Below are 27,824 nucleotides of genomic sequence, written 5' to 3' on the forward strand. Positions count from 1 at the left end.
CATTTAAGATGAGAAGGAGGGAAGTTCATGAGTGCTTTCTGGGAAAAGTTCCGAGAGACAGAAAGGGAACTGGGAAAGTTAATGTCCCAGAACCCAAGGTAAAAAGAGTTGCTACGTTGTACGAATTCTCTTGATCTACCACCGGCTGATGATTCCTTAGCCTTATTTTCATCGTAAGTTATTAATAACCCTGTGAATCAATTTTTTAGTGCCATACAATTACACCTGCCTATGACAGTACCTCCTGCCGGTGATTTGGTGCTGTGGATCCAGATGAAGTCTCCAGTAAGCTCCCTAGGGCTTAGGAAAGGCTGCAGACAGCAGCAAATACACACCCACTCCTGAAGGACAGACACGGTCTCAGGGTTTAGGATTTTCATTTCTCCCTGTTCTCTCTCCTCCTCACCTGCACAGAGACACACACACACTCTTCTCTCCCTTCCTGATCTTTCTGTCCCCTTGTCCCCTCCTCGTAGCTCTCCCTCCACTTGTCCCCACTGATGGGAGCAAAGCTGGAGCTGCGAGGGGAACAAAGCCAGTGGGTTCTCACAGTGTTCAAACCCTCCCCCAAACTCGTGAGCACCCCCTGATCAGGAGGGTCCCTTAGAAATTACAAAACATCAACCTTCCCCTCCAGATTCATCTTGCCTTCTCCCCCCCCTCCCCTTTCTACTCCCCTACCCAACAACCCAGTGTCCCCTGGACTTATTACACAGAGCTGTAGAGACAGAGCAGAACAAAGGACCCTAATCCATGGGTGACATTTACAGAGCAGCAGCTCTCTTTAAGAAGCATCTGTCCTTTGGAAGCCTGTTTTATTACTTACTAGCTCATATTCAGAGGGTGCGTTTAGGCTTGATTTCTGGATTTGAAACTGAAGCATTGTTTGGTTTGCCCATTGAAAGGATTTAGAATTTAAACAATATGGCAAGTATTAAAAGGTGATCTAGGGCTTCCCGGGTGGCGCAGTGGTTGAGAGTCCGCCTGCTGATGCAGGGGACACGGGTTCGTGCCCCGGTCTGGGAGGATCCCACATGCCGCGGAGCGGCTGGGCCCGTGGGCCATGGCCACTGAGCCTGCGCGTCCGGAGCCTGTGCTCCGCAACAGGAGAGGCCACAGCACTGAGAGGCCCACGTACCGCATTAAAAAAAAAAAAAAAAAAAGGTGATCTAATGCAGGGTGTGTGGGGGGAACATCCAAATCTGAATAACATACGTGTGTAACAAATGTTTTACAGGCAGTGTGCCACTGTGGTTATTTTTTAAAAAATAAAAATGATGATAGCCTGGCCTCCATCCTCAAAATGTCCAGAATGAAGCAGAAAGGGGACGCACTCGATCCTGACACAAGAGTGGGGTATGTGCCACGTTGAAGTGCCTCCAAAGCTGAGCCCTCACCAAGTCTTTTAACATTTCCAGCTCTTTACAACTCAGCCACAGAGATCCTCGTCTGGAACCTTATTCTCTCTAAGTGTGCAAGTAAATTACATCTGGTACAGAATATATTGCCACAGGTTCTATTCCCCGCTCCCACCTTCCAGTGGACTTAAATGACCTGCCAGACCCTGTCTCTCTTTTCTTTAAAATCAAATCTATGAATCAGTTCTTCCCTCCTTCCTGGGACGACATAGATCAGATGATCTCTAATCCTAAATTCACAGGATCCCTTTGCCTAGAGCAGAAGACCTAATTCAAACATTCCTACGTCCATTTTCACCCTTTCCCCAAATCAAACCAGATGTCCTTCCGGGTTCATGCCAGTCATCACCAAGGATGCTGAAGCCATCCCAGCAACCCATTTGATATGGATGTGCAAAGGTACTGAGGCGGCAAGATGAAGTAAGGAAATGACGAGTAGCTCAGCATGGTAGAGCAGAAGCAGTATCTGGAAAGAGAACTGAAGAAGGAGACAGATGGCAAAGGGTCTGTGTCCCGTTGGAACTCATCCTGAAGTGAACAGAGAAGTGCTGATGGTTCAAGCAAGGAAGTGACCAGATCCAGTGGTAGGCCTCTGGCAGCAACACTGGGGAGGAATAGAGACAGGTGCCTCAAAGCCAAAGGGGAGAGTCTCACCTCCTCAGGTGAGAATGAAAATTAGAGCTGAGAAAGTAATGTTATGGATGGACCAAGGAGGGAATATTTCATAGATCAAACCAAGAGGAATTAGTGATTGCTTCTAAAAGTATACATTCTAGAAGAAAAACAAAAAAAAAGGGAGATGAATGAACCATGGAGACAGGTAGAGATGAAGAAGCATGCCAGGCCAGGGGCAGAAAATTTCCGACAGGTGAACTTTCAAAAATCTCTCTTGAATATGTTAGTGGAAATTGGGTTCCTGTCTTATCAGTGATTCCAAAAACAATGCACCTGCAGAATGAACAAATTCTAGTACTTAACTGAATAAAAGGCTAGTCTATAATCTTGATTATAACAATAAATAAGAACTAATTTGGGTTTTAGGCAAAAAACTTCGTGGTGAGAAAAGAAACAAGAATTAGCTTAGGTTTTCAACATGGTGAAAATACATTTAAATTGTATTTCAGAGCTCAGGATCTAACCCTGGTGCATGGACAAACAATTTGAATTTAATTTCAAATGAAAAAGCTAATTATTTAGTTAACAGATGACCCCTTGATTAGTTTGTGAAGATCACAACTAAGAATTCTAAATCTAAATGGATTTTTTAGACTTTATACCCAAAGGAGGCCAGCTCAGTTTTAGCACTTTTCTCTCTTGGTACCTCTGAGCACCATCTGAGACATTACTTAACAATTATCTGTCAGTGCTGAAGTGTAAAGTAAAAGATAAATCACACATGTTAAAATTACTTTTCCTGCAATGGACTTCCTCCAGTGTTTGATCTTAAATTTAACAAGACCAATGTTATCTTCCCACCAAAACTTCTTGAAGTCATTTTCTACAAAGCAAAAGTCTTCTAAGATGCTCTGTTGGGAGATGATGGGAGTTACCCCTGGTCAAATAAGTCTGGACTATTAGAATCCAGAGGGAAAGAAACCAGCTTCACTCTGGTAAACTGGTTTTTCAAACTTGGTTATGGATATGTATATGTGTATATATATATGTATGTATGTATCTAGTATGTATGTATGTAGGCATCTAACCACCTATCTATCCCTCTATCTATGGCATTGTGTGTAGAAAAGAGCTAACACTGTAGAGACTGCTGCCCCTAGAAAGTCTTGCTTCCGAAGTTTGCCCTTGGCTGGCATCTGGGAGCTTGGATTTTGGGAGGGTTTCTACTATTCTCTAACTGATAATGGTGGTTAACTGTGTACAACTGGTATGTACAAAAATATATGGTTTATGCTGAACATCTGCTTTCTTTCTGGAAGTCTGGAGTCTTGCTGCAAACCAGACAGAGGATGCCCATGTGAGCAACCCCCATGTTGTCACAAGTTGTTGCTGGGAGAGTTGAGCATGTCCTGTGCGACTCCATTAGGAAAGGAACTTGGAGCTTGCACCTGGTTTCCTTACCACTTCACCCCAGGCACCTTCTCCCTGCGATAAATCTTAGACCTGAGTATGACTACATGCTGAGTCTGTGAGTTCTTCTAGCGAATTACCAAAAGCGAGGGTGGTCTTGGGGATGCCTGACACATACAGCATCCATGAACATTTTGCCAGACAGTGTTCCAAGGAAGACATTTAGGGAACAATTGCTCAACAGTATAGACTAATTAAGAGAATGTATGTAAAACACATTCTGGCAGATGAGATGGGCCCTATAAACAGTAGTCCTCGATATTGCTGCTCTAACATTCTTAATATAATTGTGAGAAAATGGATGCCCTCTTTGCTGCACCCCTGAATATAAGCCACGTGCCCTGCACTCTGCCCCGCCACACAGCAACTGCTCACTAGATGTCTGCTGAATGAATTATTGGGCCTTTATTAACAAAGTGCTGTGCCAACATTGAGAAGCCCATTTTACAGAGTGCTGTCTCAGCCCTCTTGAAGCTCACAAATCTAAAACAAACACTATCAGTAAAGACAGAGCTGTGGACAAAGACACAGACAGAAAACTCAGCAGTAAAAACAAATGGATGCAGAAGAAAAAAGAGTAGTCAATACACTTTTACCAAGTCAAAAGCTTGACACCCATATGTTTCTAATTTTGGAGGAAGACATGTGGACGGGCTTTAGAATTCTCCTTTTCTAGAGATGTGAATCAGGGGGTCCTGTGAAAGCCTTTTCTATGAAGCTGATAAACCCATACGAGAGAAAGCTTCGTACTAAATGAAAAAGAACACGCTTCAAATGGTGATGCTACACTTCCACAAAAATCTACATCTAAGCCAGTTGGATAAAGTGTGTGTTTGCTAGTTTTCTTATTCCAGCAAACTTTCACTTTCACTGAGGCTCAGAGCTCATAACTGACTACAGCGCACTAACTGTAAGTATGATGGCCTCATATTCCAGCTCACCCAGAACAAGGCTCCACAATCACTAACCACATTTTGGATGAGCTACCTACCCTCTCAGTGCCCCAGTTCCCTCAAGAGTCAAATGAAGATAATAATAGTACCTACCTCACTGGGTTCTTACAAAGAATAAGAAAAGCTACCTGAATAGTGTCTGGCATATAGTACATGCTTGAAAATACTAGTAGTTTTTGAAGGTATTTCCATCTGAGCCAGGGAAGATGAGAAACCAGCTCAGCTAGGGAGAGTGTGCAAGTGGCATGAGCGTCTATTTCCCTGAGAGAGACACTGTCAGAGCTCATGGTTCTCCTTCCTGTTGATCTGGAGGCAGCCTCAGAATCTTCATCAACGTAGGTCTCTGTTATGGACCAAACTGTGTCTCTGCAGTTCATATGTTGAAGTCTTAACTCCCAATATGAATGTACTTGGAGACTTAGATAGGAACTTTAAAGGGGTTAATTAAGGTGAAACGGGGTCATAAGGGGTGGGCCCTAATCCAGTCTGACTGGTGTCGTTATAAGTAGAGGGAGAGATACCCTAAGTGCACGAACAGAAAAAAGGCTATGTGAGCACATGGTAAGAAGACAACTGTCTGCAAGCCAAGGAGAGACGCCTCTCGAGAAACCAACCCTGCCAACACCTTGATCTTGGACTTCTGGCCTCCAGAACTGTGGTATTAAGCCCTCCAGTCTGTGGTATTTCGTTAATGTCAGCTCGAGCTGACTAATATAGTCCCCAAGGAGGCAAAATCCTCTAAAACAATGACTTTCTAGGAATTTCCCCAAGTGCTGCTCTGTCTCCCTGGGACACAGACTTCTGCCTATTCCATGCGGATCCTCTCGTGCTGATCTAACTCCCTGAAGCCACAGTGGTTTGTGTGACTGAGGATGATAGGCTTGCTCTGCCTGGGCCTTCTCCACACCCTGTAAGCCCAGCCCACCCTGACTGGGCCATTCACCTGCTCCAAACATATCTGATTTAGAAAACCTTGGTTTGGGTTTACACTGGTTGCAACTCAGAAAATTTTGGAAGAAATCCTTTAGCACCAGAAGATGACCAACCTATTTTTCTAATGGCATCTGCATATGACACGGTATTCTTCTGTTCATCTGTTCCTTTCAGTCATCCCCACCTCAGTAAATGGCAATCTGGCCTTCCTTTTGGCTCAAGACAAAAATCTCCTAATTACCCTCAATGCTTCTTTCTTTTACATCCTACTTTTAATCCAGCCGTAAATTCTGTTGCCTCTTTCTTCAAGATGTACGTCATATCCAACCCCTTCTTATCACCTCCACCTGGGCCACCCTAATCCATGCTCCACCCTCTCCCACCTGACTTACTGCTATAGCCTCCTGCCTAGCTCTGCTTCCTCTATAGCCCCCTTCAGCCTATTTGCCATGGCCCTGCCAGGATTCCTGGGAAAAAATATGTCACGTTGCATCCTGCCTCTGCTCAAAACCTTCAATGCTTCCCATTTTACCCAGAATCCAGAGTCCATGCAAAGGCCTACAAGGCCCTGCATGATCTCCCCTCTCCCCCATCTTCCTTAAACATATCAAGCTCACTTCCACCCCAGGGCCTTTGCATTTGCTGTCATGACAGTTAAAAGGGGGCCAGGCCCTGGGGGGAAAATTGGTGGCACCCCAGCCAAGGCAGAGCTGCTAAAAATCTTCACATAAGCTTTTCCCTGAGCTCCCTCCCAGACTGTAGGACCCTATCTTTTGTAACACTCTCTGCCCCCAACCTGGCTGCTGTTCATCTGTGTGGCTCTCTTTCCCTACAGCTATCTGCATAGCTCACATCCTTCTCTTTCATCAGGTCTCTGCTGAAATGTCTCCTCTTCACAAAGGCCAGCCAGGACCGTCTCATATGAAACAGGAGATTGCTCATGTCCTGCTTTCCCCATCCTCCGCACACTATTTAATGTCGTTCAGGGGCATTTATCCTCCCCTGCCAGCTCTGCTGCTGTAAGTTCCCTGAGAGCAGGAACTCTGGGTCATTGATTAGTGCCTTGAACACTATCTGACAGGTCATAGCAGCTGAGTAATCATCTGTTGAATTAATGAATGTGTGAATAAGTGAATGTGTGGGGCAGGTGGAAAAGACAAGTACACTTCAGAATAAGCAGATCAGTCACAGGAAGTAGACTGACCAGAATGATGCCACACTGTCCCGTCTTCTTGATGTGCTGGGAGCCCCAGAACCTTTGGGGAAGGCTTACAGTTCCATGCAGTTGTTGTGAGTTAGCCAGCGTGATGCCCCCAGCTTGATGGATCACAAAATAAGACCATGCTGGGGTCATGGCATTGGAGAGAGGTCTGTGAATCTTAACGTGGCAAGTGTATCTTTTGCAGGTTACAAAATATTAATTGCCTTTGGTATACTATCTATGTTTAGAAAGGGTTCTCCTCTCTCTTCTCGAGCATCCATGGCAAAGCATCCAGGCAGTGAAGCGCTAAGTTCATTTCCTCTTCCCGTTCATCTTTTTTATTTCCAACTCAAGGAGCTAACCCTGCTGCTTTCCCTCTGCAGTGATATCTTATAACTGAACTACCACTGATCTCTCTTGTTAATGAAACCTTACTCTATTTCTCTTAAGAATGACATGGGCAGGGCTGTTAAACAGCCAGTGTGACAAGGCAGGCACTGTGTTTAGAGTAGGAAGGGAAGCCTTAGCCCTAGACCAGCACTGATTCTTAGCTCCTTAAGCTTTCCTGAGAATGCAACTGAGATGCGAGTAAGGGCACACACAGGCCATTTTGCAATGGCTGATTCATCTCTCAGATCTGAATGTAATTCACTCCAAACCCAAATTTGCTCTTAGCTCCGAGGTGTGGACAGCGGGGTGCATATGTTCTTTACAATCAAAGTTGGAATGAAAGAAGACTGTCTTGCCTCTATGCCAGACCTAGTTTTCTAGGACTTAGAGGAAATTTATATAGCATGATGAAAAAGCATTCAAAAGGGGATGTTCAAGGTCTAAAAACATGCATCAAGATCAGTTGAATAACTTTGGAATCATTTTCTTTATGTTTAGTTTCCTTTACTGAATAGAAAATGTCATTATTGATCATTTTTGGAAGAGTTAAGTGTTATAAAACATTTGTGCAGAACTAAACTACTAGTTTCTTTTTTTTTAATTGCAGTATAGTTGCAAAGTTTAAAAAAGAAAACAACAGTCTTGCAACCGACAAACGCAATTCTAGACCGATACACCCTTCATAAGTCCCTGAAAGCATCACCCAAGATGGCTTTCTATAAAAGATACACTTTTGAGACAAATATTTCTTCAATAATAAAGTTAGTATTGTAATGATACTTCTTTATCAAGAATAAATGTAAATAAAGATTTTTTTAAAAAGATTGGTTGAGTAAATAGTGTGTCTGAAAAATCTGGCTCAACCAGAAACTTTAGGTGGCCAAGATGACAGAAACCAGGGTCTTCTCTGCTAGTCCAGCCTGGAACTCAGCTACAACCAACCTGGCCATGAAACAAAGATCACTGTGGAGACAGACACTCACTCACACATTCATGTTTTTTCCCTAGGATTTCAACCCCTCCAAGAGATCTGCTCTCAGCAAACAACAGAGCAGCTCATACTTAATGGAGCAGCTTACAGGGAAAAACAAGACCCGTTCCTCAGTCCCCATCTCATTCTCCAGGTGGAGATAAACTTGGTAACCAGGCTTCCAAGGGGAGGAAGCACAGGGCAACAGCAAGACTATGGACTTTGACATCGGAACACATGGTAATAAATTCCCACTCCTCTCTCTGCCTTCTGGTTATATGACTCTGAGCATAGTTATTTCACCTCTCTAACCCTCATTTATTCAAAACACCACTGTGTAAAGTATAGATGAACTACCAGTATCAAAAGGCACAAATAATGTTTAGTGAAGCACTTATTAGATGCCCAGTCCTGTGCACTTAACAGGCAATATCTCATTTCATCCAGCAGTTCCAGCAAGTAAGTCCTCTCATTTCTACCTCTTTATAGATGAGAAAACCAAGCCTTACAGATTAAGCAACTTGCCTCAAATTACATAGCTAGTGACAGGTAAAACTAATATCCAAACGAAGACCTGCGTGATGCTGAAGATGGCACTTTCGCCCACCCTGCCTCCTAGACCTGCACTTTCCAATACCATAGCCATCAGCCAAGCGGCTATTTAAATTAAGACTAAAAAAGAAGAAAAAAAATCAGTTTCATAGTTGCACTGGCCATAGTTCCAGTGCTCAATAGCCACTGTATTAGACTACCGTCTATGTGGCTACCATATCGGGCAGCATACGTAGAGAACACTTCCATCGCTGCAAAAAGTTCTCCTGGACCACACTTGTCTAGTCCTTCTCCGATATATAAGGTGTCTGCCTTTTAGTAGGCATTAATGAATGTGAGCGTTGACCATGTTCAAACAGAAATGCAACTGTTCCTCAACCTGGCTCCATTAGGCTATGGTCACAGAGACTGATTCAGGTTGTGAAGAAGATGAAAATCATGCAGTTGGCGGGGGTGGGGTTCCTCTAAGCAGAAGAGCATGCAATCACAACACAACACTGGGAACAGGGCTTCAGAAGGGGCCACAATAAGAAAAGGGCCCTGAAAGTCCAGCTTAGTTAGTTTCATGGTCACTTGCTTCCACCTTGGGAGCAAAGACACCTGCTCCGATCATTAAAACATCACCATGATCACACAGGCTCCGATCATTAAAACATCACCATGGTCTGGGTTGCTGGTCAGCTCTCTGCTGAGCTGGGCAGATGCTGCTCTTCTTTCCCTCAATGGCCCCTCGTGTGTACTCAACATCTATATCCTTGGGCTGTAATTTCTTCAACTTATTGTCAGCTATGGACAAGGTGCCCAGGCTGCCTTTGAGAATGTGCAGGACATCCCGCCTTGATTTTCTCCATTTCTTTCTGCCCTGCCCTCTCCCTCCTGGTATTAACACCTGGGTTTTCCTGTCCTCTCACTTTTGCCTCCCTCACCATTTTTTATTTCCCATTATTTAAAAAAAAAAACAAACTGAGGTCAAATTCACATAATATTCAATCAGTCTTTTTTTTTTTTTTTTTTTTTTTTTTTTGCGGTGCGCGGGCCTCTCACTGCTGTGGCCTCTCCCGTTGCGGAGCACAGGCTCCGGACGCGCAGGCCCAGCGGCCATGGTTCACGGGCCCAGCCGCTCCGCGGCATGTGGGATCTTCCCGGACCGGGGCACGAACCCGTGTCCCCTGCATCAGCAGGCGGACTCTCAACCACTGCGCCACCAGGGAAGCCCTCAATCAGTCATTTTAAACTGACCAATTCAATGGCATTTAGTGCATTCACAGTGTTGTGCAATCACCGTTACTATCTAGTTCCAAAACATTTTCGTCATCCTGAAAGGAAACCCCAGTGCTCATGAGCTGTCACCAGTAATCAGCTTTCTGTTTCTATGATTCACCTCTTCTAGACATTTTCTACCAATGCAACCGTGCAATATGTCTGGCTTCTTTCACTCAGCAGCATGTTTCCGAGGTTCATCCACGTTGTACCAGGTATCAGCACTGCATTCCATTTTTATGGCTAGTAAGAGCCCACTGAGTGGATGGCCGGCATTTGTTTGTCCGTCCCTCAGTTCACGGACTCCCTTACCTCCTGATTAGCTAAAACAACAGGAAGGGGGAAAAGCCTAGTTTCCACGACACTAATGGAGACCATTGACGCCAAATTGTCTCCAGAATTGTTTTCCCAGGATGGCAGAACACGTGGCATCTCAGGAAGGCATGCTGGCATCCGTCAGGCATTTCCACCCTGACCATTTCTTTCTGGTCTCATTACTTACATTTTTTCTCACGAAACATTAACCACAGTGTGATTTCTATAATGCTTAATAGTTCTCATAGGAGAACATTGTTATGAGGTTTAGTTTTTAAAGGTGTGGAATATGCTGGCTTAGATAAGTTCTCAACTGCAGGCCTTCTAAATGTCTATACTGTGTCAAAGGTGCACTGTGAACTTCAAAGAAGCAATTATGGTTTTCAATGTTTCTCAAACTTTGAATGTTTCCCAACTGTTCCCAAGGGAGCACAGAACTCCCTTTTGTGTATGTGTGTGTGAGTGAATGTGTGTGTGTGTGTGTGTGTGTCTTCAGGCCATCTCTCAGTTCTTCTGTTTTTCACAGTTTGAAAAAGCTACTCTATATTAATATCTGAATCCTTCTTAGGTCTATGTAATGGGGGGCTGTCAACACACTTTAGAGACTGGAGTGTTTCTGCCAGGCTTAAAATAGGTACATTTTGAATCACAAGTTAAATATCTTAAACGCATTTAAATGCAAATTATTTCTGAATTAATCATATAGGCTATATAAAGTGTCATGAGTTTGAATTGCAGCCGAATGGTAACAAGTCATAACTTATAATAACACAATTTTCATTTGGAAAATATCTTAATCCTTCAGCACTTCATAGCACACAAGTTTGAGGATCTCAAAGGCAGAGAGTCATAAAAAAAGGTATCCTTAAGAAATGCACATTCCAGCATATATCCTCAGTGTATGTATTAGCAGTTAAAATATAATCTGCTTAAATGTGCATATAGTTGGAAATTGTGTTTCTGAATAATATCTACATAATTTTCAATAAAAATAAACTTGCAGTAAATTATCTAGATCTTAAGGTACCAAAGACAAATGGCCTTTGCTGGAATTAGTTTTCCCTCAGGAGTAAGGAAATGGAATTTGTCTTCCGCAATGAGGAAAAAAAATTTTTTTAAAACCATGCAGAATTAAAAATGAGCACTGGTGAGTTCTTCTAGAACCCTATTACTGGTTGCTTCTCAGAATTAAGGGGGGATCTCTGGACAGGTGGAGCCCCCAGCATATCAAGATTCCGGCTAAAATGAAGTCTGGTTGGTGAAAATAGGACTTGGTAGAGAGAAGATTTACCATGTTTGAGCACATATGTTACCACTTTCAAAGCTCACAGCAACCCTACAGGGTAGGTTTTCCTATTCTCATTTTACACCAGAGTTTCCCAGCATGGTATTATGGCATTTGGGGCTGGATCATCCTTTGTGGTGAGGGCTGTCCCGTGCATTGTAGGATGGTGAGTGGCATTCCTGGTCACTATCCCCGAGATGCCAGTAGCACCCCTCCCCCAGCTGTATTAACCCAAAATGTCTCCCAACATGGCCAACTGTCCCCTGGGGGCCAACATGAGTCCTAAATGAGAACCACTGGTTTACAGTGAGCAAACCCAGCATTTAAATGCTGTGTGACAGACCCAGTGTGTGGAGCCTGGACTCTGGATAGGAAAGAAGTGGGTTTGTCACCTGACTGTGTCACCTACCGGCTGTGTGACCTGCTTCCTGATACTTCCCTAAGACTTCGTTTCTCCAAGTGAAAAATGCACAAAAACAGTCTCTTCCTTCAAGCTTCCTGAGGGAGCAGCAGATGTGTTTTGTTCACTCTCAAATCCCTAGTGTGCTAGGGGACAGTTAACTTTGAAGAAAAGGGCTTCATCTGAGCTGGACACAGTGTGAGGTGGAGCCTGGCTGTCGCTATGTTGTGTGAGTTGCACTGGGGCAGGAACCTGGACTCGGAGCTGACTGGGTCCAACACCAGGGCACTTTCCCCTGCGGCGAAGGCTAGCCTGGGGTCAAGACCAGGAGTGAGGGACCTGCCTCCTGAGGCTGAGGAATTAACACTTCATCCAGTGCCTCTGTCTCGCCTGTGGAAAAGAAGGCCTCAGAGCAGCACCTCGTGCTAAGTGATAGAGCCAAAGCAGCTCTGAGCCCGAGGCTGCTTCAGGCGCAAACAAAAATCAAGTGTCCAACTGTTCCTTGTTTCTCACTTGTTCTGAAGAAAATGATCCTCAAACAACACCAAGATGACACTTCAAGAAGGGAAACGAGCAAAGTGTGAAAGAAGCTGGAACATTTAAGTTCTGGTAGGAAAACACATCGGAGAAACGACAATCTGCCTCCGACCTCAAGAAAGGGAACCACAGGGGTGCCACTGAGGGTCGGCTGTGAGTTACCTCTCCCTCCCTCCCGATTTACAGCCAGCAAAAGAGGGGAGCCCTGTGCTCACACTACCGGCTATGCCCCCTGTCCCCAGGTCCTAGAGGTGACTGTAGCTGGGGCCAAAGGTGAGATCATCTATCACTTACCAGCTGTGTGACCTTGGATTGATTCCTAACCTGCTCTTTGCCTTTACTTCCTATCAGTTGAACTTAGAATAAGATTTTTCTGGATAATCCAGGTGGACTCACAGGGTCCTTACAAGTGGGAGAGGGAAGGGGAGGGAAAACAGTGTGCACGGACTCACCTCACCATTGCCAGCCGTGAAGACGGAGGAAGAGGCCACAGGCCAAGGAAGGCCAGGGTCTCTCAAAGCTGGAAAAGGCAAGGAAACCGACTCTCCCCTAGAGGCTCCAGAAGGAACAAGCCCTTCCTGCTGACACCTTGATTTTAGCCCAGGGAGACCCCTATTTGACTTCTCACCTCAAGAACTGGAAGGTAACAGATCTGTGTTGTTTTAAGCCACCAAGCTTGTGATCATTTGTTATGGTAGAAACAGGAAACTAACACTGGTTACCTAACACACTGAGTCAATGCCAGGGTAGTGAGGGCAGAGTGAAACCCCAAAGCGACAGTCTCAGCATCACCGTGGTGGAGCTTATTCTATTACTTAGAGAGTAAGAGTTGGCCTCAGGTGCAGCCCACGGGCTGGACAGCCCCAGCCTGCCTCGAGCCCCCCTGAGCAATGCGATGCTCCCAAGGGAAACTTGCCAGGAAAGGGAAACAAGGATAAGCTTCATCTTACACACAGCATCTGCACGGGCATTCTCCATTTGCAAAGCCTTTTCCAACCACTATTTAATTTATTCAGGAAGCAGAGTGCAGACACACTCAGGCAGCCCCTACCCTTGATCTAGAAGTGGGGTTTGCTGCATCTCCATGAAAATGCCTCTGGGGAGCCTGTCCCAGTGGAGTTAGTTCACTTCTGAGCCTGACAGCACCCCCACAAATTTAGCCTTTCCTTGGAAATCTCCAGAAAAGGGAAATGTATAAGCTCCCTTTCAGGACTGACTATGGTCTCAAAAACTGCTCTCAGGTTGTCAAAGGACTATGGAGCTGCCAATTCCTAAGGGCCATGAGGGCCCATCTAGTTCAGAGGTCATCAAACTTTTTCTGTAGACGGGCAGAGACTAAATACTTCTGGTAATTAACAGAGAGCCTCACATAAAAGAAAGTAAGAAACACTAAACAGGAACTAAGGTGACATAGAGTTCAGGATTAGGCTCTGCATTAAGAACTCAGAAGGATTCCCGTTTCTCCAGCCGGGACACGGAAGCAACCTGAGTGTCCATTGACAGAGGAATGGATGAAGAAGATGTGGCATGTATATACAATGGAATATTACTCAGCCTATAAAAAGGAACGAAATTGAGTTATTTGTACTGAGGTGGATGGACCTAGAGTCTGTCAAACAGAGTGAAGTAAGTCATAAAGAGAAAAATAAATACCATATGCTAACACATATATATGGAATCTAAAAAAAAAAAAAAAAAAAGGTCCTGAAGAACCTAGGGGCAGGACAGGAATAAAGACGCAGATGTAGAGAATGGACTTGAGGACATGGGGAGGGGGAAGGGTAAGCTGGGATGAAGTGAGAGAGTGACATGGACTTATATATACACTACCAAATGTAAAATAGATAGCTAGTGGGAAGCAGCTGCATTGCACAGGGAGATCAGCTCAGTGCTTTGTGACCACCTAGAGGGGTGGGATAGGGAGTGTGGGAGGGAGACGCAAGAGGGAGGAGATATGGGGACATATGTATACGTATAGCTGATTCACTTTGTTATAAAGCAGAAACTAACACACCATTGTAAAGCAACTGTACTCCAAGAAAGATGTTAAAACAAAAACAAAAACAAAAAATTCAAAAGGAATAGAAGATGGGTTTCCCTGGTGGCGCAGTGGTTGAGAGTCCGCCTGCCGATGCAGGGGACGCGGGTTCGTGCCCCGGTCCGGGAGGATCCCACATGCCGCGGAGCGGCTGGGCCCGTGAGCCATGGCCGCTGAGCCTGCACGTCCGGAGCCTGTGCTCTGCAACGGGAGAGGCCACAGCAGTGAGAGGCCCGCGTACCGGGAAAAAAAAAAAAAAAAAAGGAATAGAAAATGCATTCCCAATTGTGAAATGCCAGTCCCCCAGGTTTCTGAGCCTTTATGACCAGCTGTTGAAGACCTCTACCTTGGGTCTACCACCTTTACCTGTGCCGTCCCCCAGGTGTTAGCCATTGATTCAATGTGCACCCCAAGCCAGGAGGGTATGATCCACTTCGGAAGGACACAGGGCTCTCCTCCTGACTTCTCATTGTCAAACATCGTCAACCTAGTCTTGGATCCGTTAATGTTTGACTTGCTAAGCCATCATTTAATGAGGAGGCCTTCTCTCCTGTTTTTCACTTTATCCCACCTTTGGAGTGCCTGGTCTGGCACACTGACCAAGGCTCAGTTTGACCCCAGCTGCAGGCAGGGAATGAGCATCTACAAGTGACAGAACACAATCAAGCTCCTTTAGCAAGCATGCCATCTTTCCAACATGGTACCAGAAACACGGACTTTGCTTAAAGGAGTCCATTATGCAAATATCCATACCATCAGAAGAAAGAAAATTAATATCAAAATGATCTTTTGCCACATAATGCCTTATTGCAAGAACAAGATAAGCCTTCTTCATAATAAAGATCCTAAAACAGCTGCCAGTCAAACAAATCAACAGCTAACAGCTCCAGCCAACTGTGTTTAATAAACAATTTTGAGATAGCCCACTGATAAACTCACAAAGAAGAAAGAACTAAAAGCTTGGAATTTTAACAGGGAATGCTCTCTTGGCCTGGAGATTGAGCCAAACTAAATGGGAAGGACCAGGCAAACACATAAAGCATTCCCCACCCCTCCACCCATGGATTTAGAATAAGGAGAGGTTTTCTGGTTTACTCTGTCTAGAAGGGAACTTTAAGGCTGAACTCGGGGAAGGCAGGGTTTATCTTTTATCTCTCTCTCCCAGTGCCTGCTAGGTACTGGGTTCTCAACAAATGAATGCATTTTTGAATTAATTTCTATTTCATGGCAATTTGAATGTTATTGTTGACTTTCTCGAATAAATCTTATCCTTCTGGAATGCAAATTGGATGTCACTCCCTTGCTAAAGCCCTCCTAGGCGTCCTTAGAATAAAATCCAAACTCCTTACCCTACTCTGCAAGCCCTGGTGGGACCAGGTCCCCCAATTCTTGCTACTTATTTCACCCAAAGGAATATTTAATATCTTCACCATGAGTTTGAATTCACCACCCAGGTCTTCCGGGAGAGGACGTCATTTATCTGATTTGTGCCACTCTGGCTTCAGAGACCCAGGGACAGGACTTGCTGCCTCTCACTGTCCTCCACTGGCAAGCAGAGCGGTCTGTGCAAAATTCAAATCTGATCGTGTCACTCTTCAGCCTGAAGTACTCTAACATCTGCCCGTCACCAAGGGCTATTACGTCTAAGCTCATTCCTCGGCATTCGGTCCCCCCTTCCTCGCTAGTCAAGTCCATTTCCTATTTCCCTCAGGAGTCACTGTCCCGCTTCTCCAGAGCAGCTTAAGCTCTTTTGTCCCCTCTCTCTGGAACACTCTCCTGCCCTGCCCCCTCCTGTCCCCTGGCTAACACTCCTCCTCATTCTTCATCACTTGCTTTGATGGCCACGCTCTGTAAGGTTGTTCCTGGCCCTGCCCTTGTCCCATGGTGGTGTAGGTGTCTTGTTACAAATCATCATCCCCAACTAGACCAAGAGCTTTATAAGGACAGAGACAGTATCCCGTGCTGTTGTGACCTAGAAATGAACAGACCTCTTGTCTATCAAGCCTGATGAATATTTCAGTGAACAAACCAGATCCTCTAAGAGGCCAGCCCCATGCTGGTGCCTGCAAAGCATGACACATGGGGTCTGTCCTGTGCCTTGTAGGATGTTGAGTAACATCTCCCACCTCGACCCACTAGATGCCAGTAGCACCAAGTTGGGGCAACCAAAAACGTCACCAGGCATTGCCAGATGTCCCCTGGGGGGGGCACAGTCACCCTGGATGAGAATCCCTGACGTCAAGGATACCTGAGAGGGAACGACAGCATTCCTGCCCTCAGACCTTCCATCAGGCCTCCCCACAAATGTCAAGTGCAGGTGAGGCCTGCCTGGACCACGCAGCTTCTTCCATCACCCTCTGCATCTTTAATCTGCTCCATTTTTATTCCCAGCATGTATAACCACCTGATGTGTTACATACCCACTAATGTCTGTATATTGACAGAGCTCCATGAAGCAGAAACTTGGTGGTGATTTGCTGCTCTATCCCCAGTAACTTGAACCAATGGCTGGCATGAGTTAGGCATCCCGTCGATGTCGGCTGAGTCAATAAATCTTGTAGTTGATCTGAAATATGCTTGACGGGGCTGCTGAGTGCATGCTGGCCTTTGTGTGTGCACAACCTTTTGGCCGTCCCAGGTCGCCTCTCCGTAAGTGCTGTCCACTTTCCCTCACTTCTCTTGGCTGGAAGAGAAGGCTCAGCTGGCAGAAGGGCAGGCTCCTCCACACTCTCCTTTTTATTCTGGGATTTTGCTCACAGATTCACTCCATTTCCAACCTCTAACTGATGCAGTCTGTTTCAATTAAACTTTAAGCAGGGGGCTGGCCAGAACTGAGGTGGGTGACCTGGAGGTCTGTAGCTCCGCAGCCTCAGCGAGGACATGGGTCACATGTGCACTTATTCCCCACCACGGGACTCTGGGTTTCCACCTGCTCAAAGGGAACTTAGCCCCCATCACAACATCACTCCAGGTACGTCCTGGGAAACCCAAAGCTGACTTCACAAGTGCCCCCTGATCAGTGTCAGCTTCTTCCTCCTTCATCTGGACCACCCGAGGGAGCTTCGCCATGGTGATCCACCCCCTAGTTACCGACCCTTCCCATGCCAAGGTGCTGCAGGAGTCTCTGGGCAGGGGGATGGCCTGCTTTAGAACTGTCATCCTTTGTCACTTGGCCTCACAGCCGTAGTGCTTGAACCGGGAATCTTACCCAGTCTTTTGCCATTGGTTTAATTAGCTTCTGGTCCTCCAATTTTGCAAAGTATCTCATAAAAAAAATAATTTCCATCATTTTCTGCCCTCTAACCCCAGTGTCAAGCTCACTCTAAGGGGTCAGAGGAGGAGGACAGCCCGTCTTCATCTTCTCTTCAGCTCCTTCCCCTCCTCGTCCGGGCTCCCGACAAACTCCTCCTTCCTTCCCTCCCCAGTTCATTTCTACAAAATGTGAAAAAACCCAAAAACAACCCTGTATGCCTACTGATGATGCAAATAGATGGAGAGTGGGTGGTGGAAGCTAGAATGGGTGTCTTATCTGTGTTTGCAGGATCTAGTCCCAGAGGGGGTGGCCACCGTGCCTGTTTTGGAGGGACAACAAAGTAGCAGCAGCATTTTTTTTCGGTACTGAGGGTCAGAGCCATTGGTCAATTATTGAACTTGCTCTTACTTATAAATTTAGCAGGTTAGATAAAATGGGTCTAAAGGCTCTTGCAATCCTGATATTTTGTGGTTCTTCAGCACCTTGGGCAAAAAGAAAAAAAAAAAAAGCCACCAAGTCATTTGAAAAAAAGCTACGAGGAAAAAGATTTGGTTATAGTTAGATAACTAAAAAAAAAAAAAAAGAAAAGAAAAAGAAAAATTGATCATCACACATTTATTCATGCCATGAACGTTTGGTAGGTCCAGACTATGGGCCAGTTGCCTGGGAGGCGAGGGGAGAGAAAGTTGAGGGAGGAATGCAGGGTTCTCCCACCTGCCAAGATTCAAGCTGAACCTCTTCTGAGGTGTTTGTGCTAATGAAGTTTAGAAAATATGTTTCCATAGCCCTGAGTGAGGAAGCAGCTTTGCTTAGTGGACCAAATAAGTAATCAGTCAGGAGCAACTCGGTGGTCTAATCCATGTCTGCGGCTGCCGCAGCCGTGTCGTTGAACCTCTTCATGCCTCAGTTTCACCAGGTGCACCTGGCAGATAAGCCCAGGTTGCAAAATGAGGTGCTTGGAAACATGCAGAGCCAATCGGGAAAGAGTGAGACGGAGATGCTTGGAGGTACTGGCACGGGGAGAGGTTGCGAGCAATTCCTGAATTATTTTTTTCTAAAGTGAGTCAGAAAACAATCCGTTTACTTATTTATTGAATTGTGTTTCTCTGCATTTCAATTTTTTAAGGGCCTGTCTCAAAAGAGACATCAGAAAGGAGTTTGTTTCAGATATTCACTGAGTGAAGCGGTTGACTGAGGGGAGATAATATCTTTGATTCTCTGGTATTGTGTGTTAGGAACTCCTACCTGTATATCTCATTTGACATTCACAACACATCCACCTGGTTGGGGTCATTAACCCCCATCCTAGTGATGAATAAACTGGGGTGTCAATGAATTATATTAACTCAGTGGTTCTCAAACTTGGCTTCACAGTGGAAACACCTGGAGAGTTTGATCAATGGACTGAGGTTTGGTCCCACTCCAACACATTCTGATCCAATTGGTTTGGAGTGCAGCTCGGGCATTAGGGGTTTTAAAAGCTCCCCAGGTGACTTTTTTAAAGTGCAGCAAAGTTTGAGAACCACAAATAACTTACTCAAGGTTACAGATCTAAGATGGCAGAAAAGCTGGCTCTGCAGAGCCCAGGGCCAGCTTCTTCCTAACTGGAATTAGTTTTGCCTGAACTGGCTCAGATCTTCTGAATACACTTTCATCTCTGGCCTAAAAGGTTGGTCTGAGAAATAAGCAAAGACTCAGTAACATGGTATTTAACAGTCATCCAAAGTCTAGAGAAGAAAGAGCAAAAAGGCTTGGGACAAATGTGCCTGGCTCTCAGGGGCCATTAACGAAACAAAAACAAAGGCAGTTTTGAAGAGTATGGATTGGATTGAGAGGCCTTTCACATGGCGTACCAGGGCACCTGGAGAAATAAGCACCTTTCAGGCACAAACCTATGACCCCAGCAGCACTGTAATGGAAATGGCTCAAAGGCCACCTTCACTGAGGCAAATTAATGAATCAAGCCAGCTGCCCTCAAGTTAACACTCAGCGTATTTAGACCTGAGGTTTTCAAACATCTGCCAGCATCAGAACCACCTGGAGGGCTTGTTAGGCCCCGAGGTGGGGCCTGAGAATTTGCATTTCTAACAAGTTCCCAGATGCTGCTGCTGGTCTGGGCCGCGCTTTGAAAACCGCCCATTTGGATGATTGCCTTCTCCGGAGGAACACACGGCGTTACTGACATTCAAGCATTTAACTGCTCGCTGGATGCCTAGCACCTGCTTCACCTCTATTTCCCCTGCAGGGAGCTTCAACTACAAAACTGGTACATGAAGTGATGGCTTCCAATTCTGGAACGCTCAGTAAGCGGCCGTGTGGAGCGCCATTCTTACACAGCCCGCTCACCACCTACAGCACCACGGGAGATGATCCTGCAGCTTCACCCTCATCCTAAAGATGAGAAAACAGGTCGAGAAGAAAATAACTTTCCAAAGGTGATACAGTATCAGGACAAACCATGAAATGGCCGCTATTCACCCTTTTTTCAACTATAAAAATGGCAATTTCATATGGTTCCTCTGTTAGCAGGGTCTGTCTACCCTTAGTAGGTCTGATTCTAAAGCCTAAACTTTTAACCCAAGTCCTCTGTCTCCTCGCAGTTAGGACGCTTTCCTAGGCCATGTGTCTTATTGATCGACAGGACCAAAATGTTGAGACGAGATCATAGGGGTGAAGCCACACTCTCCAGGCAAGGACTGGTCACTGGCCCTCGGCTAGCCATCCTCATCACTGACCGCCTCTCACCTGCAATAGATTGTACTGCATAACTCATCCAGAGCAAGTTATATCCCAGATGGCGTGGCTGACCCTGAAGGTGACAGCCCCCGCCCCAGGCCTCTTGCTAGCTTAGCTGGAGTCCTTCCTATGATACAGGGTCTTCCCTGAACACATCTCACCATGAGACTCGGTGAGGGAAGTGAGAGACATAGGCAGTGGCTCTGCTTTGGGAACTGGAGGTTCCGGAAAGCATGGGATCAGAGTCACCCAGCATTTCAGGGCAGCCAAGGCAGAGTTGCTACCACCGAGTCCTGAGCATCGTAGGAGCAGGGTGACAGGAAGAGGTGGCAGTGATGATGACTCCTCTAGAACAGTGGTTCTCAGCTGGGGGCAATTTTGCCTCCATGGGACAATTGGCAGTATCTGGATGATTGTCACGACTGGGATTGGGGGATACTATTGGCATCTAGTGGCTAGAGGCCAGGTGCACTTCTAAACACCCTGTGATGCCCAAGGCCAGCCCCCATAACAAAGCATTCTCCAGCCCTAAATGTCAGTAGTACTGAGGTTGAGAACCCTTGCACTAGAATCTTATCATATATGGCTGGGTATTTCCTGTGGCACCCCTGTTTCTGGTAGTTTTACATGTTAACCAGATTGTTGTTGGGTCTCTTTGGCAATTCTATAAGCCATCTGTACCCTGCAATAAACCCTTTTCTTTGCACGTTAGTTGGAGGAATCACAACTAAAAAAGACAGCCATGGGCAAGATCAGACTAGAGGATGAAGAAAGCATTAGCTTGTCCCCAAAACTGAGGGCTGGGGGAGGATTTCCAAGTACAAGTATTCTCAAGGGCAGCGCACTTCTATCAAGGTAATGTGTGCGTCATCCATGTACAACACGGACATTGTTATAACTCTCTGAGTAAATCTACATCTCCCAATTGTCTTATGATTGCTAGCGTTATGATACACATACTTCCATATGACGGCAGCATTTTTCATCTTAATGTACTTTCTGCTCAGTTGTCATATGTGTTAGCACTGGGGCGGAGGCACAAATGAAGGGAAACACAGGAGCAAGGATAGATACCCTTTGCCTGTCTGGTGTATTCCAAATTCACAGTAATGCTCTTAGCCATAATGTCAAAACGTATCCAGAAATTGGCTCAAAGGAGAGCAAGTTGTATCCCAGAAAAGGTAAGCACATTTTCAGAAGGACACAATGAAATCCTACTCGAGTTCTAAGACCAAGAACACAGATGGTTCCCTTTACCAGTTCTATAATTGAGAATGATAACGGCATCAAGCTCACCTTTATAAACATTAAATGAGATCGTCACTTAGGTATCTAGCACAGAGCCTTGGCACGTTGTATATGTCCAATCAATGTTAACACCCACATTAAACAATAATATATCTTGGGAACCATTTGGCCCTCAGCTAACACCTCAGTAAGGACAAGATAATAAAGCTTGTGAATGTGGAGGTCTAGAGAGTTCTTGGGGATTTAATAGGTGCTCAGTAAATGTCAGTTCTTGTTCTCTTTCCAAGTGCTCCCCTCTTTTCCCATCCAACTGTGACATCCCCAGAGCTTGGTGCATCTCCCACGGTGGACAATGGAGCAGGGCGAAGGTATCCTGCCCGTGACACCTGCCCACTATCAAGGTCCTGTTCCACCTCTCACCCCCTGCTGGGCCCAGCTCCAACCCCCCACCCGCCTAACAGACTCTGTCTCCCCCTCCACTCCTGTCCTCCCATATTGACAAATTTGCAGCCAGCAGATTATAGTCACAGCGTGAGTGAATCATTACCACCTGCTAATATTTTTATAGAATTTCATAAACTTGGTCATTCATGAATCATTTACAGTACTTTATTCCAGTGAAGAGTTCACAAATCACTCAAACGCTGGCAAAATGCATAATAATGAGTAATATTTCAGGAGGCTTTGCATTAATATGTCAGCTTCCAATACTGCAAGAGCTAAATTATTTTGCCAGGTGCCACTTCGGGTCAGAAGCATGGGAAGCCCTTTGGGGGCTGCAGCAGGGAGAGTGGGCAGGTGGCCGTGGGTCTTGGAAAAAGACAGTATTTAAGAAGAAAGAGATCATCCAGCAAGTCAAATCCCCTTCCAATAAGTGGAGTTCCTGGGAAAGAGGCCTAGGAATTTGCAGGTTAGACATCAGAATCTAGTTGGAGGTAAAACAGGAAGAAGTGTTTCTTAGTAATTGAAAATTCAGGGCTTTAGAGGTGGAGAGAAACAGATATGGATCCCAGGTTCAACACACACCAGCTGGGAGACCTTGAAAAGTTATTTAACAGTTATTTGCTTGTCTATAAAATGGTGTTAACACCTACTTCTGAAGTCTCTTGTGTGAAATGGATTAAGTAAGACAATGTACATGAGTTGTTTAGCACAACATCAGCCATGTAGAGTTCAATAAACAGTAACTTTAATGATGATACACATTCAGGGGCTCAAGGACAAATTTATCTCAGACTATTTCTTTTTGTGCAAATCTCTGAGGATTAGTTCACAGTGCTTTCTTGCTGGATTTGGAAAATGCCAGCACCATAGCATGAACTTGCATGTGAATAGCACTTACCTTTAAAATAAACAACAACAAAATTCACCCACGTGCTCTCTGCTTTTTAAACTTGCAAAAGGGGAAAGTAAAATGTGGGAATTGGAGACCCAGGATTCTGCTCTTTGAAGAAGGAGATCTGCAACCAACCACAGTGCCCACCAGGGACAAGATGGATCTATCTGCACTAAGACAGTAAATCATTTCTAAATAGGTGCTTGAAATGAAGTGGATTTGCAACTTTCTTGTGCCCAAAGTATATTGAGAAGGCAGGAACCCAGTTCTCATTAAATCCAGAAATAGCAGAACCAAACAGAGAGTAATAGGTAGGGACCTTCCTCAGCAGGGACACGAGGAAAACAAGACAAAGACTAAACTGAAGAGCAAGAGGCAGGGGGGACCTGGCATTAGAAACCGGGTCCTCATGAGGCTGGTGAAGAGTGGCTCAGGCCAGGCCGCCGTTTGGCTGCTGTAGCCCTGGTACTCCTTTCAGACACTGTATGCCCGCCAAGCCCCAGCAGCCTCTCCACTGGGCACATGTGGCCCTGCGCCAGGGGTAAACCAAGACAAACAACGAACACAGCACAACTCCCTGGCATATCACCTGTACACAGTGGCGAGGAACTTAAATCCATTTATTTTGAAACAAAGCCTAGGCATTAAAATGGAAGCTCCGTTTTACAGGGCAGGGAACCTGGTGTGTCTTATTTCCCATTGTATTCCTCATCCTGCAGGTCCTCAATCAAATATATTAAGAATGAATGAATTGATGAATCAATTGATATGCTACGGAGTACATTATGAAACCACCAATAAACTCACGATTATTTAAGAGAAGTTCATGCTTGAGATGGGAAGGCTGGGCCACCACCAGTTTTCGTTTACCTCCTTTGCCTTTCCCCTCACTAATTCTCACTCATGTGATAAGACTGTATGGGGGGCTTCCCCGGTGGCGCAGTGGTTGAGAGTCTGCCTGCCAATGCAGGGGACACGGGTTCGAGCCCTGGTCTGGGAGGATCCCACATGCCGCAGAGCAACTAGGCCCGTGAGCCACAACTACTGAGCCTATGCATCTGGAGCCTGTGCTCCGCAACGAGAGAGGCCGCAATAGTGAGAGGCCCATGCACCGTGATGAAGAGTGGCCCCCACTTGCCACAACTAGAGACAGCCCTCACACAGAAACGAAGACCCAACACAGCAAAAATAAATAAAATAAATTAATAAACTCCTATCCCCAACATCTAAAAAAAAAAAGCATACAAGAGAACAAACTATACCTAATAAAACACAGGTGTTGGAGGAACAACAGAGCAGAACAGAATTAAACCAGAGCCCCTAAAAAAAAAAAAAGACTGTATGGGGCTTACCATGTTCCTGGTACTGTTCCAAACGTTTGACACGCATTAACTCATTTAGTCCATTAAATCCTATGAGATCAGTATTATTATTGTCCCCATGTCACAGATGATAAAATCAAGGCAGATACCCTACCCAAGTTCCCGTAGCTAGTCCATAAAAGCTGTGCTTTTAATTCAGCCAGCATGGCTACATGCAAAATTATGTTTGTAACTGCTGCATACTACATGGCCTCACCCTTGTGCAGTAAAATCCTTGCACAGCTGTACCTGACAGCCCTGCATTCAGCTTTCGGAAGCCAGAGGAAAGGGACACTTCATGAATCAAAAATTCTCCTCAAAGAAAATCTCTGACTGGCATCTTTGGCAACATCAAAACCAAGCCACCTGATTGACCAAAGGCCACCTTCTCATCACTCCCACTCCCTGTCAGTCCTTGAATGTTGGTGTTTGAGTTCTTCCTGTTGTAACTGCCCCAAAGCCTCTTCCCCTCACTGTCCCTGGAGATCAAGGTCATTGCCATCTAAGGAGAATGTTCACTCTCAGGTGGGCCCTGGTTTATGGAGCCCAGAAATCTCTCTCTGAATGTGGAAGGACTCCCAAAAGGGTGACGAAGTTTTAATCCACCTTTGGGTCCCACAAACATCAGAGAGGATCAATTAGCCATGCCTGCATCCGAACTATTGTTCAGCTCTTAAAATAGCTCCTACAGAGTCACCCCAAAAAGGCATTTCTCAGCCTCTCATTTACCAGTTCTCGCTCCTGGCAACCAGTTTTTTCCAGTTTCTCTGATTCACGCTAGTCCTATTTCCAGGCTACAGAACACTCCCGAGAAGACTTCCACTCCTTTATTCTTTATCTTGTACCCTCTTAATTTCCTACGTAATTCTAGAGCTCAGCTTCCTCCAGGAATCTCTCTCTTTACTTAAAAGAGGGGCAGCAAATGCTATGAAGTTCAGTTCCTATCAGGATAGAAGGAAAAACCATGAGTCTGTGGTAGATGTCAACCTTCTCATGGTTGAAGGTAGGAAACTGATGTTAAAAACTTGTTGAACTTAACCAAAAAATTTAATCTTTTTCAGCAGAAAAATGAATAAGAGCAGCTCTGATTTACTGAATGCTCACTAGGTGCTGGGCATTGTGCTAAGAATTTGCAAAAATAATTTTATTTCATTTTATACAGTCCTTAGAGATGCTGGTACTATCCCTCCTTTGTGGAGGAGAATCAAAAATCCTCAGAGAGGGTAAGTGGGTCGCCCAAGATAAAAACAGCACAGTAAACGGCAGTGCTGAGACTTGAATGGCAATTTGCTAACCCCAGGGGTCTGAATCACCATGCTATGAAATTATGAAATGTATCGTATCTTTAGTTCCTTGTGTCTGAAAATTAAGAGATATTCCTATCACAGGCAGAGAAAAAGTAGAGGGCATCTACCCATGGTCTGCAGCTGGCTTATCCACAGCACCTGGACACTGACAGCTGCCAGGTCACCTCTGGTCACCGTCAAGTCCAGCTGGACCTGGGAACTTCTGAGGGTGCCAGCATTCAATTTCTACAACAACCAGATTCCCTGCTGGGGGTTCGCTGAGGATGCACACTGGTCACCCTTTGGCATCCTCTGACAGATGGTACCCCCTGCAGATGCTCACAGCATCTGCCTTTTGGCAAAGTTCCTGAGAGGGAGGTCCTCCCAGGACCCGGGACCCTGGAACACACCGTTCAGCATGAGGCTGGATGGGCCTTTCCTCACCCACTGCCCTGTATTTGTCTAGTATTTTAATGCCTCTAATGCCCTCTTCTATCTTCTCACTGGAAACTCACAGCAATCCAGCTGGTAGCTAGGCGAGTGTTATCTGCATTTTATGGGTGGAATCCTGAGGACCAGTGCTTACTTGGTTTTCCCAAGGTCAGTAACTCATGGTGACAGAGGAGGCTAGACCCAGGGTACCCATTTCCCAGCCAGAACACTTGACTTTCCAATGCAATGCCCCTCCACCCTCTGTCTGCAGAAAAGGAAGAATATGGAGGTTTTTTTAGGGAAGAGGAAGTAATTTTGTTGAAGTGGGATTGGGATGTTCTTACACGGTGTTTTGACGAAGAAAACCAGAGATGCCAAGTCCACTCCTAGAAACTGGCCGCCACCCCCCAGAGCCCAATCCAGGGAAAGGCGCATGTGATGGGCAATGGTGATGGAAAGCAAACTCTGTTGACTGGGCCTTGTTCCCAAGTGCCTGCTTCCAGCTCAGTGCCCTGCATCCCACAGAGGGCTTGCCCCGGCAATGGCTGGGAATCCTGTCCCATTTCTTGAAAAATGAGCTTACTGCCCTCAGAGGCTTGGGTCCTTAACAGAGGCTGTGAGATGGGACTCTTGGGGGTGTCGTAGAGAGGGGATAGGACAGACCTGGAGCCTATATGAGATTTAATGCTCACCCCACTATCTGTGTGCAACTACTTGGGTCTCTGAATCTTGAACAGGTGTCAACTTCTGAAACTATCCTTCTACAGATAGCCTTCTGTTTCTCCATAGAAAAGAGAAGCAAGGACATTGTAGAAAACTCAGAAAAAACAATCAACAATGTCAAATACAACCACCAACACTTTGACTTTTCCTCTATCGTGCTTCTTCACAAACATACCCATCATGGTATGTGTGAAAACTCCATCTGTAATGAGGATACCATATGTGTTGGTGTGTCTGTTTCCATTCAATATCTTGAAAATCTCCCATATAACTAGAACTTCTTCAAAAATATTTTAAATGGTGTAGAAAACTTCCTTGCAAAATTGTGCCATAATTTAACCATTATATATTGCTGAATATTTAGCAACTGTTTCCATTTTAAGGATCGTGTCCTGCTATAACATCATTGTACAAAAATCTAACTAAATTCCTCCCTATTTCCTTAAGATGGCTTTCTAAAAGTAGAATGATCGGGTCCAAGGGTTTATACTTTTTACAGCTCTTCATTATCAAGCTGGTTTCTGGAAAGCCATTGTTAATGTAGGGTTTCTGACCTCCTCTGAGATCCCCCCAGGATCCCCCTTCTTGGTTTTTAGTGCCCAAAGTCTTGCGCAGACCTGGGGGGCTCTGTTGATGAGATAGGGGCCCCCACTGCTGCTCTGTCAGGGTTCAATGCCACTTGGCTTCCACAGAGACACACCTAAAGCCGCACAGCCCCGGGTTTGATGAAGCACAGAAATAATGAGCTCAGTGGGAGGGAAGTAGTCTTTGAAAGGTACATCTCTGCGTGTGGGGTGGGCACTGGGGGGGAGGGGTACTCACTTGGTAGGTAGCGATCGTTTCTCTGTCCAAGTTCCGTGTCACGGAGACGCTACCTGTGTTCTCATTGATTCTGAAAATTCCTTTAGGCTCTTGATCCACTCCCTTTCCAGTGAGCCGGAACTTGGACCCTTCCGGTCTGTCACTATCGACTACCTGGTCAGAGAAACAGAGCGACACTTAAGACTCTGGCTGGAAAACACAGAGAAAGCACAGTACAAACACACCTCGGTGACCAATCCACTAATCACAGATGCCAACGCAGAGGTGCTGGATGAACTTGACTAAAGCAG

General features: G+C 45.5%; 1 protein-coding gene across 1 annotated transcript in view; it reads right to left on the reverse strand.

Moving 5' to 3' along the window:
* Positions 1-27,824, reverse strand: part of CDH13 (cadherin 13) — a 1,043,800-nt gene that overhangs the window by 466,712 nt on the left and 549,264 nt on the right. The window contains exon 5 of the mRNA XM_082607144.1: positions 27,535-27,687. Coding sequence (XP_082463270.1) covers positions 27,535-27,687 — 153 coding nt within the window. The remainder of the gene's footprint in view (positions 1-27,534; positions 27,688-27,824) is intronic.

The sequence above is a fragment of the Mesoplodon mirus genome, assembly GCF_964341445.2.
Source record: "Mesoplodon mirus genome assembly, chromosome: 19".
NCBI lineage: Eukaryota > Metazoa > Chordata > Mammalia > Artiodactyla > Ziphiidae > Mesoplodon > Mesoplodon mirus.